The 22952-nt window shown below is 29.2% G+C and overlaps 1 protein-coding gene across 2 annotated transcripts in view; it reads right to left on the reverse strand.

Moving 5' to 3' along the window:
- Nucleotides 1–22952, reverse strand: part of LOC107438659 (protein O-mannosyl-transferase TMTC2) — a 375992-nt gene that overhangs the window by 238650 nt on the left and 114390 nt on the right. For both annotated transcript variants that reach the window (XM_021146497.3, XM_071187375.1), the window contains one exon: nt 21374–21595. In XM_021146497.3, coding sequence (XP_021002156.1) covers nt 21374–21595 — 222 coding nt within the window. The remainder of the gene's footprint in view (nt 1–21373; nt 21596–22952) is intronic.

Raw genomic sequence — 22952 nt, forward strand, 5'->3', positions numbered from 1 at the left:
TGATAATGCTTTTCACCAGAAATGATCTGCTTACAGTTCTATGACTTATTTATAATGGTTGTTTATTCAATTGGTGGAAGGAGTAAGGTGACGGTTAGTTATTTATTTAACTAATTTACTAACGGATGGAAAAATAGGCCTAAATGGTGTATGCATCTGTCGTAATGTAAGAGTAGTAATGGGATTTATTTATTTATTCAAATATATATGTGGGTTTCTTTAAAAATAAAAAGACTAGTTTATAGTTCCATACGGAATTACGGTTCTACTACAGCATGACAGTAGCAATGCAATAGCATTGCGCACCAGCCGACTTTATTTTCCACAAAGTTGGATTCCTTATATCGGAAGCTTTGTGTGTTTCAAGATACGACCGGATATAGAACCCCTATCCTTTAAACTGAAAGTGCCTAATCTTTTCTATAATCTCCTAAAAAAGATATTTTTCCCTTTATTTTAGATATATAAGTTTAGTCTTGTTGGTGCACTTTTTTATTATAAGTTCTAAATTTAAAAAAAAATCTTTTTCTTCAACTAAAAATATTTTTAAGCAAAAATCGAAAATTTCAGAACAACCCATATGGTGTTAAAATTGCCTTGTCAGGAATCATACAATCAATGTTATACAAATATATATATATATATATATANATTGAAGTATTCCAGAAAAAATAAAATTCATATGATAGAAGGAGAAAAATTTCTTCCCAAGAGTGAAATAGGCTTGGCGCATGTTCTGTCTAAATTGGGCTGACTATCTTGAGCTTCCCGAGGGTCATATACACATCTCTCGGGTTGGGGAAGACCGCTGAACAAATAAATACACTGAACTCTTGAGTCGAAAAGCTAAGCCCATTTCGGCACTGTTCAAATAGCACTACAAGTCAGTAATGTTAGCACTATTGTATGTCTTGTCTTTATGGATTGCCTGCTTTTTCCTAGCGCTTGGAATCAAGTTCCAACACTCCTTCTTTTTCCTCTTTTATCTTTACTTATTCAAGAAAGACAAAATGGTCTTCAAAATATCAAATTTCTGCTATAAGAATATTGATCTTCAAGTGCTTCTGAGTTATTCCACGGATCAAAAATGAAATTTCAAAGGAGGTATCCCAATAAAATTATTTTATTAGTAGTGATTAGTAATGAAGCCAGCAATTACATATTTTATACGAATTGATATGGACTTTTTAAAGTTAGGATCAAAAATTGTTTATTGTTTCTCATGAGGTACATAATAATATTTAAGTATACCGGATTAAAATTAGTTTTTTTTTCCTATATTGTAATAATAAAAATTGTAAAGAGAGTAACATAAAAATGCGTAATTTATTTATAAAAACAAAATTTATGATCCAGTCAATTGAAGTATTTTAGAAAGTAAAAATTTCAATTAATTATAATTTATAAATTAAAAATAAAACAGTGAAATATCAAATAAGCACAAAAACGTTACTAATGAATGATAATGGAATCAAAGAGCTTAGAGTGAAATAATGATAAATCACGCGTTTTCTAAAAGTGATATTTTACTTTTACTTAGTGACTTAGTATTGTTTCCAGATACGTACTTTACGCATTTTTTTTTACATTCTTACAATTCTTAGAAAGATAATGCCTGTGTGGAAAGAATTTTGTTTCCGTCAAAATCTCTCTCCGAAATGTTTTTAACACGGATTGAAAAATCTCAAAATTTTTGCATTCCCGGTCTGGAATATTAGCTCATAAATTAGCTCGAGCAAAACTTTTGCAAGCCCAAACAAATTATTTGAATGGATATTAATGAAAATATATAAATGTTTCCATTTATTTGAAGAAACATCTTGCTAAAAGGATAGAGCAAAACAATGAAAGTTAATACAAATATTAAGAGGAAACAATTTCACTCAAACTTAACGTTTAAAGAAATTAACCTGGCGAATTTCTGAAAAAAAATTGGTGTAGATGTAATGTTAGAGTTATTAAAACGATGATCTTCCTTTTCCTTTTTCATTTTAATTTCAGCTTTAATTTTTTTTTACTTTGTTATACACACCGATTAAGGTTTTAATAAAAATTATCCTGATTAGGAGAATAGAAGAAAAAAAATATTAACTTTGTTTTATTAATTCTTACTCACAATCACATCGTGAGGGGACGCTTTATTGAGCATTTTTGATTAAATTGCAAATTTTTGATGAAATATTTTCATGCTACGGGCATGTTCGGCAATATTATTTCCGAGCTCTGGTTTTGAAATTGTGGCTCATCATTATATTGCCCACATGAATTTTCTTTAATTCGCTTCAACTTTTTTTAACTTGAAGTCAGATGTAATTTGGTTAAATTAGTGCTTTTAGTGTTTATGTGCGTGAAATTTGAGTCTAGGGTTAGGTTGAATAGAGGATCTTAAAAATTCAGTCTAACATTGAGTTCGTTCGAAACAAGTTAGCATGTTAAAAACATTGCAACTTTTTATGAGATTGTATATAACATCTTTTCGAGAACATTTAGATTTTCTAAACATGTTTTCTCCGTTGGAATATTTAAAACAATGATTATGAGATTAAAATCCCTTTTTAAAGTTAATTATCAATAAATAAAATATTTTTATGGGTCTACATAAATAGATCTGGGGAAAAAGTAAAGTCATCTAATAATAATAGCAGTTCACACACTGAGAATAAAAAACAGTCAAAAACTACTAGAATATGGCAGCACAATTTCTATGGGAACACAAAAAAGTTCGGTATTTTTACCTACGCGAATGATAATGACTTTGAAGCAACAACAATAAAATATGGTTTTATAATATAGTTAATGAAATTTGATAATTTTATCATGATCCTTAAGTGTATGATATAAAAACTATTTATTCGGTTGAATTTACTTTTCAGTGTGGTATTTTTTATTAATGTGTGATAATATGAACTAAAAATTTGAAAACCAGAATTTCCGTAAACTGATACCATACAAACGGAAACTTACTAAATAAAAGATTTCAATACCCTATATTTTAGTTCATATAACCGGAATTATGACTTTTTTTTGACAGAAGTGTCATTACAGTATAGTACGGTAATTTTGACAGATTTTTTTCTCCTTGTGGAAATAGGATGATTTGTTTTCAACTGATTTTTACATAATTTTCTTATATTGCAAATATATTAACCATATTGCAAGATATATAATTTGAGTATTTGTCATTAAAAAAAGAAAAAAAATAAGTCGCTCATTGATAAAAAGAGGTAACTAAAACAATATTCACTTTTACTTTGTAATTTTGATTGCAGCTATACTGTATCATGCAAAAACGAAAAGAAAAATCCAGAATTAATTCCTAAGAACAACTTCAATGGAATTAATAAAAATGCAGAATAAAATAGTTATTTCTTGGCAGTATTTTAGATTATTCTTGATGAGGTGAACAGAGAAATAATGATTACGCATTTGTTGGTACTGGTATTAAATCGCGGAGATAAATAGTATATGACAAAAAAATTCGAAAGTCTATTGAATTCAAATCAAAAACACAATTTACGGAAGAAATTTGATTCGATTTAAACTTATTTATAACTAATTTACTCATATTATAATTATCTGAAACACATTATGAAATAAAAAAAATATGAGTATTAAGTAATAAAGTTATGAATAAAATATAAAAATTAAAAGCAAAATGTTTTCTAATTTATTCCTTGTAGATTAGCTGTATTCTTTTTTTAAAAAAAGAAAATCATCTAATCAAAACCTTTTTTTTACATTACTTATAATTAAATTGCTTAAGTTACAGACATATAAAACATTTTACAAGATATAAAACTTGAGTATTCATTATTTTTAAAAATATATATATGTCGGTCATTAATAAAAAGAGGTAACTAAAACATTATTCTGCTTTTACTTTGTGAATTTGATTGTAGTAGTATTGTATCATACAAAAAGAAAAGAAAAATAGATTCTCCGGAATTAATTCCTAAGCTGCAATCACCCTCAATAGAATTAATGAAAATACAGAATACAATAGTTGTTATTTGTCGGCAGTATTCTAGATTTTTCTTGATGAGGTGAAGAGAGAAATAATGATTATGTATTTGTTCTGCTCAATTGAATGGTACTGATATTAAATCACGGAGATAAATAGTGTATAACAAAACAATTCGAAAGTCTATTGAATTCACAGAATACCATTTCATTTAGCATCTTTGGAATGCCATAATACATTTCTCTTTCTATTAAATTATTATGTATTCATCATAAAAAGGGAACAAAAATACATTTCTATTCTCTTAGTTGAAACAATGACATTTTGAACAACGGAATGTAATAAAATGTTATTAATGAATACAGAATTCTTGGATTTGCTTATTGCATTTTGATCGATGATTAGTTATAGGTTTGAAACATGGAAAATATTTTCTTTATCATAAGCTTGTAAAAAATTTTGAACATTTTATAATAGTTTTCAACAAAAAAAAAATATTTAGTGCAGTCCGCCTCTCAATTTTTTTATTCATAGTAAAAACTGCATGAGACAAATTTTTGAAACATATTCAAATATTTTGAAATGTAATCTAACAACTAAATCTTGTTCATTATTCCTTTAAATATTGAATGATATCAATTCAAATATTAATATTATTTCAATTCTAACTTATGGATCATCATAACATCACTTTATGACATAAAAACATCATTTTATGAGGGGCATTAAAGACTGAAGAATTTCAATTCCGCCTCAGAAATCTTTGAAGGTTAGAAAGGTTTAAAATAGAAATTTCGTTTTAATAGAATTTAGAACTATTTAACCAAAATTTTCAAATAACCTTCCATTTTTACATAGTGTTTTGCGTACAGTGTAACAAATTTATTAAGTGACTAGTAATCATAATATTTTTTTTTCCCTTTTAAACTCAAAATATTTAAAGGTAATGTTTTATTATGACAATTTAGATATTAAAAAAATGTTTCAATGAACAAATAGTCTAATTGAAATTAAGCAAATAAACATGTGAGATTTTTTCTAGACACAGACGCCACATGTACACGGAATGAACAAGTATACAGAATATGCTTGTCTGTATTCAATTTCGATCTTGAGTACAAGCAATTATGCTCTATGTCAGCACTCAAGTCCAAAAGACAAAGAAAAAGCACATTTTTGAGTTTAACTCAAGAGTTAGAGAACCGAATCAGCTTAAATTTTATATAAAATTCCATATAAGTATGATAAAAACGATGATAACAATACGGTTATGGCACGAACTAAGATCAAGATGGACATCACAGAAAAACAGTACAAAAATGATGTTGTGAAGCTGTATTTATGCAAGGTTTAATATGGGGTATACTCCCCCTGACGATGGAAGTCCCCCTTTTTATTGAAGTGAGCTAATGTCTAATCAATACCAATGAATCAATGAATGAAAAAAGAAACTCAGATTTTGTAATAATAAATTCAATTCATTCATTAAGACACTTTTTACTCCAGAGAGGCTTCTGGATGGAAGTAGCGAACTTTAATCACTCGATCAAGAGCATCCCATACTTGCTTCATGGGATTCAGGTCTGAAGATCTGTATGGCCCCTACATCAACTAAAAATGTTTGGCTTCATAGTAATCTTCAACCATTCCAGTCCTTTTGGGATACATGCTGCCATCTATAAAAATGAATTGGATACCAACAACATCTCAGAGCAATGTTACATAGGGCATTGACATCTCAGTCATATCCTTCAGAACAGTCAGAGTACCTTTCTGACAATCGTTTAGTTAGTGGTTTCAACGGGTTCAGTAAATGATTGATGTTACTGAATTGGTGTAAGTAACATCAACCTTGAATTGGTTCCATATTCTCTATACGAATGAGCACTGATTCAATCTGAAGTGTAACGTTGAATGATTCTGCAGACCTTCAGGTCTTTCAGAGAGGCACCCTAACTTCATGAGATATAAGGCTGAGTTCTTAGAGTTCAATATAAGATTACTCGCGTAACTGTTGGTCTCCAGTTAATTTTTATGGATGGTATTTCTTGTCTTCACCGAACTCATCTCGGAGTATTTTATTTCTTTTATTTTATAGCGATCGCTGTACAGCCGACAATTTTGGGTTTCAGACTACCAATAATCAACTCTGTAACCTTGTAGTTTTGAACCCAGAAGACAAGGGAACTCCTGGATCAAGCATTGAGAGAAATTTGCCTTTGTGGAGAACTTTTTGATGGAACTAACTCGCATTTGCGTTACGTGGAGAAGAAAACCACGAAAACCTCCCATTGCTAGCGTGGCAGCAAGGAGACTCTAACCCATGATCCGTCTACCACTGAGGATATTTTACGTCAGTACTGACCATCACTGGGTCATCATCATTCAAAGGTTAAGGAGTATTTTGAAGCCGAAGTAATTAAGAGCAAGGAGATGCCTACTGTCAGATCTCGAAGCCAGAATTTCATCAAGCTTGTCAGTAGCAGTCTTCGCTGAGCAATTTTAGCACTGTTTGCCAACTCTTCCACGGCTAAAAACTGGTTCAATGCGGTGTGGGATTGATTGTACCCAAACAATCTTTTTACTACATTTTTGGATTGTGTTGCTATGATGTCCCTTTAACTTCTAAACTTAAATTCATGATAATAACTTTTTTTTATCACCATTTCTTCTTACTTTGGGATAGTTTCATATAAAATTCACTCGATTTGGCGCAAAATTTTTTTTTTTTAAAGCGCAAATAAATTTTTTTTTTGTTCGAAAACTTGTTTGTTCCGTAACTTCTGGACATGAGTGGTTCAATGGCTACAAATGTTCTACGTTGTAAAATTTCTTCATTTTTGAAAATAATTAAATACAGGTTTTTTTTTTTTTTTTTANAAGCCGAATTTTTTTTTTTTTTTGTTCGAAAACTTGTTTGTTCCGTAACTTCTGGACATGAGTGGACGTTCAATGGCTAAAAATGTTCTACGTTGTAAAATTTCTTCATTTTTGAAAATAATTAAATACAGGTTAACATTAAGAAGATATATATACAGTTTATTGTTATTCTATTAAAATGTGTAAACCTTACAAACACTTGATTTTAAGACAAATTAATTTTCAAATTTAATGTTTGAATTTGAATTTTCAAATCTAACATAAAAACTTAACCCAAGAAAAAGTACTGTTATAGCACAAATTGGCGTTTTAACAAACCCCAAAGAGAGCAAGCACACATAAAAAAAAACGCTTTGAGGTCAAAATTCTACAATATGTGCTTTTTAAAATACGTATTTTTCAATTAATTTAGAGATGGTAGAGTAAACCCCGGATTGAAGCACCGAATACTGATTTTTAGGAAAAAAAATAAGAGGTTTACAAATTTCAAAAATATCATAGTTGAAATTCAACTATCTTGACATGTTATGTTCAGCATTTTCGTAATGCTCCGATCTTTGAAGGCATATAGTGCGTTCTTAATGTTTAAAATCAAAACGTTTTGATTCCTGTTCTAAAGACCAATTGCCGAAATAAATAAATGAAGAAGCAGCTAAAAATGACGCATTAATATAAAATCTATTTCAGCTTTCTTTATTTCGTAAATAACTAGTTTTGCAGCCATTTTTAAACAAAAACAAAATAGATTAGCTTCTAAAGAAGTAAGAGCCTTCAAAGCCTTTAAAGCATTATTACTTTATTCATTCTCTTTAAAATCTGACCAAAAAATTCAAGAAGTTAATAAATAAGTAGCAAACAGTTTTAGTCAATTTCTAACGATTCCCAAGCCATAAAACATGTAATAAGCAATAAAATACTTTTTTCCAAACTTTTTCGCAATCTATACCCAACATTCCGTCTTGATAGATTTTCTTATGTTTTTACACATGTTTCATAAAATATTTCTAACTGACCCCCAATGCCCATAAGTAAGGTAAAACAAGGCAAGAAAAGAGTAGTTTCGAATAAGAAGCCCCTGTTCGAAGTAAATGATAGGAAAGAACGGAAGGGGGAAAAAAAGCAAACGATATGTCATAGGGCCGTTTGGCAGCCGTTTGCCGTAACTTAAGAACTATGAAGGCCCGAAACAGCTATACTTCAAGTTTCGGACACTAAGAGCTTGCAGAAAAAAGAAAGAAAGAAAAGGAAAAATGCAAAAACATGAAATAAATAAGTAGGGAAGAAAAAGAAATAGGAGAAAAATCTTTTTTTAATGGTGCGCAAGGAAGTGGAGGTTGTAGTGCCCTGGGGGCAAAAACAGGATTTACGTACACAAATAACTGAGCAACTCTTTTCAAATAGACCCATTTGTAGTTGCCGGTTTCTACTTTTGAGATTTCGCGAGCTCTTAAGATGGGTGTGGGGGGTCCCTGTTTGTCTTTTGAACGTTAAATGAATGCTAATTAAAGAAAGGTCGAAACAGAAGTACTACTCAGAGAATTAGAGCTTTCTTTCGTTTTTCTAAATCCTTGATATAATGCGTGACTTTATTTTTTTTATAAAATGCATTACTGAATTAATATACTAAATTTTTTATTATTTATTTGTAATATCATACGTAAATAATAAATTGAATTTTAATTATTTTTATAAATCATTTTCGTTTTTATTCTACACTGTTAGAATTTTCATTCTAAATTTACTGTAAAGTAACCGGCAGCAGTCTGTCCATCACATAAACCGTACAGTTTACAGTAAAGACCATATTTTTACCATTATGGATTTGAAATCGTTTGCAATTAATATTACAATTACCATTTACAACTAGCATGGCTTCAAAACCGTTTAAAAGAATTTTATCAGGACAATGGAGCTAGGCTTTTCATTCGGCAATGAGCAATTTAGTAAGGTTGCGACAGAGTTGTGTTTTGTCCAATGAACTGTGGTATGCGGTTTAATTAGTTGATTCTGATCTGATTGTTTCACCTATCATAAAACGATGGGAAATACAAGACTTTTTTGTGTTAATCCGCTTTATGGTGCTGCCATTTATGCGGGGATGAGAGTGTTATATTGTATTCTAATAATCCAGGGTCACAATTTGGTGAATGCGGGACACTGGAAACTCTTCATGTGTTAAAGGTAATGGAGGAAATATTGCGCTGTCAGCGCTAGGATTGGAACCCCCGTCGCGTCGGTTATGAGAGAGACAGATAAGCCCTCTCGACTTAATTAGTATGTGCCAAGCTGCAAGAAAGTGAGTGTCTTCATTAAGTGGTTAGTTGATGCGATAAAATTTCTTACTGTTTTAATGCAGTCCTGAAAGCAGTTAATTAACGTTTTTTTTTCACAGTTAGCAATTGGAATACCATTTCATTTATAGTTAATTGACTGATTTGTTTGAATATAGTAAAATAACACTTAAATAGATTTTTGTTTAAAAATTTTTTTCAAAAGAAATTCTGAAAATTGAGTATAATTTTTATATTAATTATAGACATTAAGGTAACCAAGAAAAAATTGTGAGAAACCTCAATTAAAGTATTTTTTTTTATTTTTTGTTCAATTCAACTTATAATGTCCAAGTGCAATGTGTTTAGAAAGAAGTAATTCTGAAACGATTATCAGTTGCAAAAATGGATTTCAAAATATATAATCTAAGACACTAAACAAATTAACTATGTTTCATTCAATAAAAATGCTATAATGTGTACATACTTCCATAACTAAGTACAGTGTCATAGCTCTAGTAGATCGATGTTTTGTTTTAAGAATATATGCTGCATTTGTTTTTAAATTCAAGGTTTTCAGATCCTAATCAATGTAAACGATAAGTTAAGAAAACACATTACGTTAAATAAAAGCGTGTATTTAATCAAAATAGGCTAGGCAAATATCGGAGTAGTACTTTTACAACTAAGAATACAAATCTAAGCGGAAAATAATGATTATATATATATACAGGGTGGTCCCGAATTCATGGTACAAACTTCAATGGTAGGTACAGGACATTGTAACAATGATTTATTGTATAGGAATGTATAGTCGCAAGTGACGTGGTGAGGCGTAAACTGGAGAAATAACGGCCGAAAGGAAAAACAAAGATTTTATTGAAAGCGTTGTTGACAAGTGTCATGTTTACAGTAAGTGTTCAAAATTGCGTCCACCAGAAGCGATACATGCTTGACAGCGTCGGTGGAGCGATTGGCGTACACGTTCAAAGATGCCTGGTATTTCACGCACACCTGCAGCAGCTACAGATATGCGAGCGACGAGATCCTCATCTGAGTCAACTGGAGTCTCATAAACAAGATGCTTTAGATGTCCCCATAAAAAGTAATCGAGGCTCGATAAATCGGGAGATCGGGGTGGCCAAGGGATTGGTCCACCACGCCCAATCCATCGAGCACCAAACGTGGCATTCAGGTAATTCCGTACATCAATGCTGAAGTGTGCTGGCGCCCCATCGTGCTGAAACCACATGCGGTTACGAATGGCGATCGGAACATCATGCAGCAGTTGTGGTAACACTTCTTTCAGAAAAATAAGATAGCTTCCGCCACTGAGTCGCGTGGGTAGTAAGTATGGGCCAATCAAAAAGTCGTTCACAATACCAGCCCACACATTAATACAGAAACGTTGTTGAAACGCATGTGGACGCGTTGCATGTGGATTATCGGTTGCCCACACATGGGAATTGTGCGCATTAAAGACACCCTCGCGTGAAAATGTCGCTTCATCTGTAAATAGCACATCACCTACGAAATAGGACTGCAACGCACATTGCTGCATCACCCACAGGCAGAAGTTCACGCGGAGAGGATAATCTGCCGGATTCAATGCTTGTACTTTCTGAAAATGGAAGGGGTGTAAGCGATTTTCGTTTAACTCTCTGCATACAGTCTGATGACTCACACCTACGTCACGCGCAACAGTTCTTGTGCTTGACTCGGGTCTATCAGCCACAATGTTCAAGATGCTTTCTTCCAGCCTTGGAGTGCGTACAGCTCTTAATCGACCAGCGTCATGTCTGTTGACGTCGAACGCACCTGTTTCACAAAGTTGACGATGTAACCGTTGAAAAATTCTATGATCCGGCATTCGTCGATCAGGATACTCCGCGCGATACATTCGTAACGCAGCTCTGCCGTTACCATTTGCACGGCCGTACATGTAATGCATGTCTGCTTTTTNGAGACATGTATATATATATATATATATATGCGAAACTGGGCTGGGAGGGTAAATAATTCTAAAAATATCAAATTTATACTCTCTTTGAGCTAAGAAAAATATTAGTTCAGAGTGTGATAAATCCATAAAAGAGGAAAAAAATGCAAACAATATAAAAGTATCACAAGTGTAATATCTATACAAAACAAACCAGAATATAAATTAAAAATTGTAAGACTAAACTAACTAACGAAAGATAGATTTGTGTTGTATTCGACAATTTTCAATACAATCTATTGATGCGCAAATAATGCAAGACAAGCGACTGTTTCTGTACATACATAGATTCTGTATAATATATAGATATTTCTTAGTTTTTTAAATCGGAAAAAATATTATGTTAGCAGTGGATTTCCCTTACAATTACCTTAATTTTTACTAGTATTATTTTTACAAATTATTTAATTATAAGAATGCTGTAGTATTTTTAATTTTATTTATTTAAAATTTCTTACTTTTAAAACAAATATTTGAACAATACTTATTAATTCGCAACAAATAATTTATTTAGCTGCAGTTTTTTCGAACTCAGAATAAATAGCTTCAACATTCCAATATTATGAATTAATAACTCAAACTATTTTCTACGAATCTTAATGTGATTGTAACAAACCAAGTTATACTTAATATTATCTTTTTAGAATCTACATTTCACGACTTATTTTTTTCTTACATTGAAATGCTGTTAATTTTATTATGTAAATAAGTTTTTTCTTCAAAAAAATTGAAACCAAATATAAAACTCTTCTTTATAAAATTCTACCAAAAAATAAAACTCTTTCATTAAGTAATTAAATTGCTGAAATTAAGACACTTTATATATCTCTAACCAAATTCAGGTACCTTTTTTTGTCTACAAGTTGCTCTTGAAGTTTCTGAAATACTCGTAAAATTTAATTTTATTAGTGTTCAGATCTTAATTTTCTTTCGTCTCAACTTAGAAACCTCGTAACCGAATCAGCCATTGTTGTTCGCTCACTTGTAAAATGTCATTTAAGATACTATGGATGAATTCTATTGAAGTTAGAAAAAAAAATTAGTTGATTAGCTGAAATTTTTTATTTTACTTTTTTTAATGAACTTTCTTTCTTTCTTCATTTTAATTGTAAAAGTTTATTTTAATTACTGAAAGAATTATTTATTCCATTGTTTCATTTTAATATAACGAACAGTCACAATTTAATTTAAAAAATATTATTTTTTTTTATTTGTCATCTAGTTAGAAAAATCAATTGTTCAGTTTCTTACTGCTAGATTTCAAATAAGATGTGCAAAAAATAAGCAATTTCTGCATTTAGGATGTTATTTACTAAGATAATGTTGTTGTTTTTTTATCAGTGTAAGACGATAAAAAAAAATTCTACTTGAAATCGGATTGTAAATAATTAGAAACGAGTTTTAATTGTAACTTATGATTTGGGAAAATGTTTGACTAAAGCTTATTAGAATGAGTATGAAAATTTTCAAAATGAATTGAACTTCAAAGTTAAAAAGTGAATAAGTTGTTTAACAGGAAAAAAAATTAAAAATCTAGTCAAAGCTAAAGAGAATAGGTAGTAGTGTAAAAGACTAGATACACTGCCGATTTTTTTTCTTGCTAGTTTAGAGTCTTCAAAACAAGTTTTGGTTGAATTTTAATTATAAATGATTAGGAAAGAATCTTCATTGAAATATAGAATTTAAAGGAATTAATATCACAGAACTTTTAAAGTTTTCTTGAATTTCAAAGCCAAATAAGAAAGGAAAAGTTCTCTAGTTTTTTTTAAAATAGACTTTCCGATTTTTCTGTAAGATGTTTGTCTTCCACACATTGTCTTGAATGATTATTTTTCCTCTTAGTTTTTTCAGCAATTTTCCAATAATAATTCAAAAAGAGCAATAACGAACGTTATTACTTAGATAAAAGTCATTAAATAAAATGTTCCATACATTCTTTGCTTTTACTTTAAACTTTCGAGTTTAATGAGGGATATAGTCGCTGAATGTACAATATATAATAATTAAAATCATCTGTAATTAATGATATTCTTTTTTAAAAATGTAATATGTCTAAAATATTTAAAAACTAAAACTTGACTTGAAAATCAAAAATTTCAAGTAATATTTTTTTTACAATTTCTGTATACGAAATACATGTAATATTAAGAAAAGCACTTCTATAAAACCAATACATCTATCACTAAAGTCAGGAAATAAGTATCAAAAAACGTTTATTTTTATTAATTATTCAAATATCAAAATAATCAATTGTTTCAATTTCAATCCTGATTTAATTAAAAATAATTAAAAAAATTAATAAAAGTCAAAAATTAAATAATTAAAAATTAAATTGAGATATTTTTTTACCGTGTTTATTTTGATGTGCATTTTAAAACCAACAAAATTCGAATAAATAGGATTAAAAAGTAAACCTTAAATCATATTTTCTGTGATGCCCTAAAATAAACAATAAATGCTTCATAAAGATCTAATCTATCTTATTTACTGAATTGATGGAATTGAGATGAATGTAACCATTTAATTTAAGAAGTTTTAATTACTGCTTTCAGTCCTTATTTTTCTTTCCGTATTAGTTTACAAAATTTGCATACTAGTTTTAATATTTGAAAACTTGTTTTAATATTTGAATAACTGTAATTAATTTAGCACGAATGTTGATACAGTGCGCAATAATTTTGTAACCATTGACTATCTACTTTCTATCAAAATAAATGTATTCAAAATAATTTGCATTTATAGTATACTTCAAATAAGAATGAATGAAAATATTTTTGGAAACATTTTATAAACAAATCATTTCCCTGAACTTTTGGTTAAATTAATCGTGAGTTTAACTTGTAAGTCTAACAATGTTTTTTTAAGTTTCAATTATTCTTTTAATTATTTTTGAGCTTTATTTAATGCATTTTAAGATAAATTTCATGGCTTTTAGAAGGCAAATTAATTTCGTATCATAACGGGTAAACTAAAGTTCTGGAAGAAAAAAAAGTTATTCTATCGTACCAAACACACATAAATCTGTACTTGAAAAATGAAGAATATCTCTCAGTCTAGTTGCATCGGAATTTTAAAAAGATCAAAAATACAGTTTTGTACAGTGGAATTGTGAGCTCGCCCCTCCTTCAAGTAAACTTCATAAAGTGGACATTAAATATTTAACTTTTTTTTCCCCATGAAATAAGAAACATCGGAATTTGATTCAAGATTTGAAACTGAGTTGCACTCCTATATAAACTGCTCTTCCTTTCTTTGATCAAAGTAAATATTTTAAGCTGTTGACCTAAAAATTACGAGATCTCTAATTTCCTACCCTACCCTTCTGGCGCTGCGCTGGCACTTTTCACCGGCAGGTTGCGGGGGTCAGCGCAAGGCCTGTCAGTGTTGACACTTACTCGGCCGAAAGTGGGGCCCATGATCTAAATGAGGGATTCCAACTGGGAGGGTTGAAACTAGCTATTCTACCCTCTTGTTAATTTACTGGTCTGTAGACAACATTTTCACCTTAGATACACTTTTTCACATTAAACAAAATTGTGGTGTTCCATTATATGTCCTTATGTGTACCATCTTTCTCAGTCGGTGGTGTAGGGTATGTGAGTTATGTAAAATTCCATTACAGGGTCAGTGTTCCAGAATAATTATAATAAATGTCATGAGATAAAAATGCCCGAAATTATTCTATTTATTAGAAAGACATAAGTTTATTTTTGTTGAGAAAGATGTGATAAAAGGGTTAGATAAAAGTTAACATTTTCATTTCTGTGATTCGTCCAACAATACAGTTTATTTAAAAACATGTAAATACAGTTAAATTAAAGACATGTTTTAAAAATGATAAAGTTTGTTTTACAACTAACTTGAATGGAAAGCGAAATTAGAAACTGTTTTTATACAAATGTTTGATTGAAGGAAAGCGTATTTTAATCAACAAAAAAATTTTCTTTTATGCAGGGAGAAAAAAAAATACTAATAAAATTACTGCACTTGAAAAGTCATTCCTGGTTGAAAAAAATACTATACTATTGGCAATAAAACCAAAATATGCGATATTCAAACGATTCATTAGGTAGTTTTTAGTTCGTATGGTAACGGTTCACTTTAAATTCTGGTTTTTAAAATTGTAGTTCTTATTACCACACAGTTAATAAAAAATACAAAACTCTAATGTAAATTTAACCGAATGAATGGTTTTTCTCCCATGCTCTTAGGTATCATGATAAAACTGCCAAATTAAATTATATTTCTAACAATTAATGTTTCTACGATTAATATTAACATTTCCAAATTCCATCAAAATTAAACGCACTAAATTACACAATTATTAATATTTCACAAAGATGGAAAGACAAACAAATAATAACTACACTTTAATATAAGGTTTGAATAGAAATGCTTTAAATATAAAATTAAAAAAACAGTTTGAATTTCCTGACTACATATATTTAAATTAACGTTAAATAAGCAAACACGTTTTATTAAAAATATTTTTGCAGTGAATTAATTTTCAGATAAAGCTAATTTCTTTTCAATTTGTTAATACCAAATGTTGCTCAAGTTTGCAGTACTATTACATTTCTTTCAATGTAATACAGTTCAACAGTTCCGTCCATGATTAAACTTAAAAAGAAACTTACTATTATTTGATACATTAAAAAATAAAGGTCTAAAGTGTGTAATTTTTTTTCCAGTTATGGTTGTTTATGTATGAGTGAGTTACTTTGCTTCAATTTTTTCCCTTAAAATTAGCCTTTTTTCGAAAGAAATGTAGTAAAAAAATGAAAAAAATTTTGTAAGTCATTATTAATATTATTTTAAATTCTGAACTTTAAAAATGTGGTTTATGAACTACAGCTGGTCAAACTTTGAAGGAAATATAATTAAAATGGTGACCTGTAAAGCTTGGAAGTATAAGGCGCTTTTCGGGTACACAAATATTGCCTTTAACGGTTTCAATAAAATTATTTGATTGAATATTTAACTGAAAGTGATTTTTTAAGTGAAGTCAAAAAATTTAAAGTTATACCCAAAACAATTCAAAAATATCAATACATTTTAAAAAAATGTTTACATATTTTTTTTCATCTCTACAGAATTATTAAGAAATGCATATGAATATTGAAAAATTCATATGATAGAAAATTCTTATGAATGTGAGATCTCACAACTCCCTTTTCTAAAGCATTACATCACTAATGAGATGCTGTATACAGTGAGGATAAAACTGAAAGTGAGCCAATTTACTATTAACGCATGCGCGGTGTACTTTTTTTTAATAAATTTACGATTTATGGTCCTTAATTTAAAGAGTGGTTAACCACTATCTATCAACTAACAACTGTTTTTTAAGATTAAAGTGTGCAGAGCTTTAAATTTAAAAATGTGATCAAAACCAAAAATTTTTTAATTAATAATTTAAATTATCAGTTTATTTGTTTATCATTTAAATGAAATAATAGTATATAAGTTTCATGTATAAGCAATTTACTTTAAATTTTAGTAAAGGTGTTTACAATGAATGTACTATTAAAGATCAATGAAATTTGAAGACAGTAACTTAACAACAGTTGTTAACCTACAATGAAAACAGTTTGTAATTTAGTGAGTAAAAACTTGCTCATTGAATTCAAATGTGCATACAGAACTTCATTTTTATGAAAATTTCCGTCTGCTGACTACATGTTGTTTAAAAAATAATATTTAACGATATTTCATTAATATCAAGTTTGAGTCAACTAGATAGCTGTTCAAATATCTAATTGGAAAAATTTGAAAGACAAATGTTATACAAATGCAGCATTGGCGCGACAGGGTTAACGATTTCTTTTTACGTACATATTTAAAATGGTTCTTGACGTGAATTATATGTTATATATTAAAATTCCCGTCGGGCTCCCTTGCTATGGTAGCCCGACGATATACGAGTCCTGCACTTAACGGTAGAGCAGTTTAACGAGGACCAATACCACACACCCTAGGTCCCTACGCAGGCAGATCAAAGTGGTCACCCAACCGCTTACTGACTGCAGCCAGTGATGCTTGACTTCTACTGAGAACAGCGTCTTTACGATCAGTTCACTGCGGGGCAATTGTTTACGGAAAAACAAAATCTGGTAAAATTATTATACTGTGTGGTAATGACATTTGTGGCAATGATTTGACAGAAATTCTGTTTTTTCTAATTTTAACTCTGATTACTGTAAATTTAATAAAAAAAAATTAAAAAAAACTGTTTAGTAAATTTAACCGAATAAATTATTTTATACCATCATATAGTTATCACGTTTAAATTACAAAATTTTACAACATTTACCAAATTTTGTCGCATGCTATAAAACCATATTTTATAGTTAATTTAGCCAAAATCATATCTAAAATGCTTTGGTATTCCCTTTTATCCAGAAACATGGTAAATTCTACCACATCCTGGTAATTTTGACTACACTTTTTTTTCTCAGAGTATTTACTCGAAATTAATTTTTTTCAAAGCGCTTAAATTTCTTTCTTAAATTCTTGGTGAGAAATACCTCATAACAAAATTGAAGCAAAATAAATATATAAGAAAATAACACCTCACAATAATACAATTTTATAAGCGTTGTTATAAATGCCCTCCACAAAACCATTAATAATAGGTTAGGTCTGGGTAGTTTCGAGCTGTAATATACGATTGGGTAAACAAACGGAAACAGAAGCGAAAATCGATTTGAGATGAAACCCAAGCGTTTAGCTCAAATATATCTGTAAATCAATATCGTAATGAATTTTCGACTTCCTAGTCATACGTTTACAGTCATGCAACTATTACCCGGGCTAACAGACTATCTGCAGAGCGTAAATAAAGTTTGGGAAGCAAATTGAAACTACTAGGTAGTTTACTTGATTTCGGTCTGATGGAAATGATTTTACGTATTCTATCTTAAATGTTTGTTAATTTAAAATAGAGCTCAACTTGTAAGGTATTAAAATTTAGGAGATTTTCTGAATTATGTTTTGCTTCATTGAAATGTTTATAAATTAAAGAATATTATATGAATTTTTACGCTTAGATATGTATATAAAACTGTTGATGGAAATGATTTCACATATTTTATTTTAAATATTTGTAGACTTAAAGGTATTGATATTTATGATGCTTACTAAATTATGTTTACTTCATTAAAATTTTTAAGAAATAAATATTTTTAAAAATGTATGTACTCTTATAAATATTTAAATGTAATCTATGTGTAAAATAAAGAAAAAAAATATTGACGAATTAAAAAAGTACTCAAACTTGCGAAGAGTTTTATAAATAGTTCAAACAATTCATCAAATTAATGTGCTGGATTATATTATATTTTTATTTATTTGATATTTTGATCATAATATGTTAATTCTTATAATCCAAATGAATAATTTGCAAAATTGATGCAGGCATATAATACATTTGTGTAAAACTTTGTTTAATTTGATTTTACAATTAAAATCAAAGTGTTAATAAAGAATGATAAAATAAAATTCAAATAAATAAATAAATAAATTTTTTAACACAAAAAATAATTCAAGAACAGTTTTCTACGGACAAAACATTTTAATACTTATTCCAGTTGTCTCTGCAACGAAACAGTGGAATAAGATGAAATTTTAAAAATACTACAAATACTGCTATATTACAAATAATCGAACTTCACTAGAAACATTTTTTATATATTTAGCACGTTAGAATATCTGATATGCTATCTCCTCTGACTGATAAGTTACTGAAAAGGAGAGTTTATTTATAGATTCGATATTTACTTATATATGAATNTCCTCCCACACACACTATATATATATATATATACAAAAAAATGTCATATATTTATCTTATTTTGCAAACATTTATTTTATTTGAGTGATTATATCTGTTAAAAATTGACAACTAACAACGTGTTCATTTTTAATTTTTGCTTCTGAGCTAGAATCCGTTTTATGTACACATATAATCGAGAGAAGGGAATATTTATTGACTTGATAATGGTTAATTTTTCTTTATTCCAAATTTTTATATTAAGAAACGCTATTTATATAACCTTTTTATTTCCTTTTCCAAATGAGTTTGCGTAGTTTCTGGGTAAAAACCAATTTTTAACATAGGTTTTATTAATTTTCAAAAACCAAGTTCCATGTAAATGTTTTAGAAGTGAATTTTATTCACGTGAAAGTTTCGGTTCTAGTTGTTTATTTAATTGTTATTACTATGTATTTAATTATGTAATATTTAATTATGTAATATTTAATTATGTATTATGTATTAGTTACTTTTTTAATTATTATTTATCAATAATTGACCTAACCTTTAAGATGATAGGTAATACTTTTATGCCTATATACCTTTAAGGAATTGAAAAAAAGCCTTTTTAATAAATAAAAAGAATCTCTTTCCCTGCTCTGTTATAAAGCTACATAGAAAAATTTTAGTTAGATTATTTTGTAAAACAAAGATCACAAGTGTAAAATGTGTTAACACAAATATTAAAAAAAAACTATTCCCCAACTGTAAAATAATTATATCCGACAAAAGTTCACATTATGCCCAAGTAGTACGGGATGACAGCCCAATATTGGTTCTCTTAAATAAGGAGCCCAACATGTCAGCAATATGTGTAATAGTATTATCTATTTTTCTATAGAAATGTTGATTATCTCGTCTTACCCCTGAAGTTTCCAACTATTAAACTATTACTAATTTACTTTTTTTTGTAAATTAATCTAAAAAACGCATATAATTTTAATATAACATTTTCTTCAATATAAGCCATCCGTATCGGTGTTTTATTCTCATGTATCTTACTGCGATCTGTATACTTATGTAAATATCGTTTTAGAAGCTTAACACCAGAGCCTCAGATATTCCAAAAATCCTTACTATAAAAAAAGGTTCTTTTGATGTTCAACCTAATATGTGAATTATCACTTCTCACTCTTGCGATTTTCAAAGATTCTTTCAAAAATATTAAAATTTTCCCCAATTACTTTTGAAAAAAAATTAATGTTTTTGAGTAGAAGAAAAACATAAAATTTTTAGATGACATTTTTTTTAATATAAGGCATCTGAATGTGTGTCTTATTCTCATTTATATCTCTAAAATACTAAAATAAATATCGTATTAGAAGCGTATAATGAAGCTTTAGAATCCCGCATTTTCCAAGGACCACTACTTCAAAGATGGGTTGTTCTAAAGTTTCTACCTAATAAGTGGATTATCACATTTGTTTCAAAATTTTAAAATACTACTTACAAGGTGTTACTTTCAAATATTACTTATAAAATTTTAAAGAACAAAAAACTTTTAGAAAAGATTCATTTAACCTTTTGACGCAGATTGGACACCAGTGCCCTTTTTATATATTTTTTTCTGACTCTCTAATTACAAGTAAAATTATATTTCGACATTTTTTAATTATAAAAAATACAGTCTAATGGTTACTAAAAAATCCTTAAATTATAGGAATTATATTAGTACTAAAATATAAAATCCAAAAAAAATAAATAAATAAATAATGAAAAAAATTGGAAAATAGTTTTTTTTATTCATATACAAAAATTCATCAATAATTGATTTTGTAAATTAAGGAATTTCACTGATGAATGATTGTTTCTCTTAAATTTAAAATTTTTTCTTAAATATTAATTCGCAAATTCTAAAAATTATTGCTTGGAAGTGATCTGTGTTTGACAAATTTTACTTTTAACTCAGAAAGACACTTCTGTCTCGAGTTGAATTTCATAACCATAAATTATTAAAATGCTAAATATAATATTTTTCACTTATTTTGACCTAATCAATACAAAATAAAATAAAAAAGTATGGAAGATATGTTTACAAAAATTCTTCCCCAAAGGATTAATATATGGCATCCGTATTTGTGTCTTATCCTCATGTATTTTACTATCATCTATAAATTTATGTAGTTGTAGTTTTAAATACTTATTACAAAGCTATAGAACCTCGATTCCCCAACGATCTCTACTTTAAGGACAATTTAATAAACCAAAATTAAAGAAAAAAGCACGAAAAATATGTTTTTATGAAAATTCTGCGTCACGAGATTAATATAAGGCATCCGTATTTGTCCTATCCTCATGTATCTTGCTACCATCTATATATTTATGTAAATATCATTTTAAAAGCTTATGGCAAAGCCATAGAAGCTCGTATTTCCCAAGGATCGCTACTTCAAAGACAGTTGAAGGCACAAATGTGTTCTGTAGTATAAGAAGTGAATGAAGACTGTTACCTGTCATCATAGGCGAAGTTGGCCTGCAGGGTAGACCAGTAGAGAAGCCAGGCAACCCCGGAGACGAGCGCCGTAGCGCCGTATTCCATGCTGGTCGAACCTTGGCCAGGTAGGTTATGGCATTGGGACACACGCCGCAAGCCGGTCCGCGGAATCCTCGAGGGCATGCAAGCCGGCTGCTTCCATTTACGCTGTACAGATCCTCTTCCTCCAATCAGCACTCTAGAATCAAAGAGACAACAAAATTACAATGTGGCCTAGCGATGACAGGGAGGGGCCAAGCCTCCTCCTACTTTCACATCTTGAAGGCCTAATGTGTTATTTGTCTTTTCTGTTTATAAACATAAATTTATGAACCCTTTATCACTACAAATATATTGAGTTGATTCATTAATTTCGATTAATATCACAAGTTTTTTTTTCCTATTGTTTTGCGTATTACTGTGTGTCATCGAAAGGATGTTATTAATTTATTCTGGCATAAATTGTTCTCTTAAGAGCTCGTTTTAATTTAATATTAATAAGAGTATGGGAATCATCATAATTTGTAAATGTTAAACATACATTATTAACTACATTGGAGAGCAGTTTTTATTTATTCATGTATTTATTTTTATTTAAATTTATACAAATACTTGATTTTGCTAACTCGGGTGTGGGAATTTCAAACATGAAATTAGTTTTTTCCAAAAGCTACAAATTAATTTATTTACGGTTTTCAATCTTTTTTTTTTTGTGTGTGTGTGTGGAAATATACAGCTTAAAAACGTAATATATGAAAGAGGGTAGCGTAAATGTTATTACAAACACCTAGAGAAGTTAAAGCACTTCATCAGGATTAAAATTGCATAGAAAACCATTCCCGGAACTGGCATCGGCCGCACCACACGAAGAAACTGTTCATAATAGGCAAACGCCCCTAGCCGCTTACGACGACATTTCTGCGCATGGGTTCTTATACAATTTTAATCCTGATAATATGACCTAACTTTTCTAGGAGTTTGTCATAGCATTTACGTGACCCCATATTACATATAACGTTTTTAAACCTGTGCATTTCGACAATAAGTAGACTAAAAATGTCATTGAAAGAAGAAGAAAAAAACTATAACTTGGAGAGGAAAACCGATAGCAAATTTAAAACTAGTGACTTAAAAGTATCCAAGATCCGCAAAAAAAATCGTGACATCAGACAAAAAATTAGTTCCCCGGTGTTATCAATGTTTTAAAAAGTTTATAAAGAAGTAGCTTTCTGAGTAATTTAAAAGAATTGAAGGATTTCAATAAAAAAGTTAACATATTATCAGATAGAAGTAATTCTCTTAGAAAGTGGAAGTCCAAAAAACTTTTATTGAATTGTATGAAACAAAGTTTGAACCAATTTTCAATTTTTTTCATGTAATTTTGCTTCCAGTGGATCTCCAAATATATCTTTGTTATTTTTTAGATGAAGTTGGATTAATTCTTTCCCTTTTTACGCTAGTTTTTACATGGTTGAATTTGGAAATAATATTAGAAAAACTTTAATTTATTTAATAAGTAGTAGCTTGGGCTTAATATTGATATAAGAAGTTTCCTA

This window comes from Parasteatoda tepidariorum, chromosome X1 (genome assembly GCF_043381705.1).
Source record: "Parasteatoda tepidariorum isolate YZ-2023 chromosome X1, CAS_Ptep_4.0, whole genome shotgun sequence".
Classification (NCBI taxonomy): domain Eukaryota; kingdom Metazoa; phylum Arthropoda; class Arachnida; order Araneae; family Theridiidae; genus Parasteatoda; species Parasteatoda tepidariorum.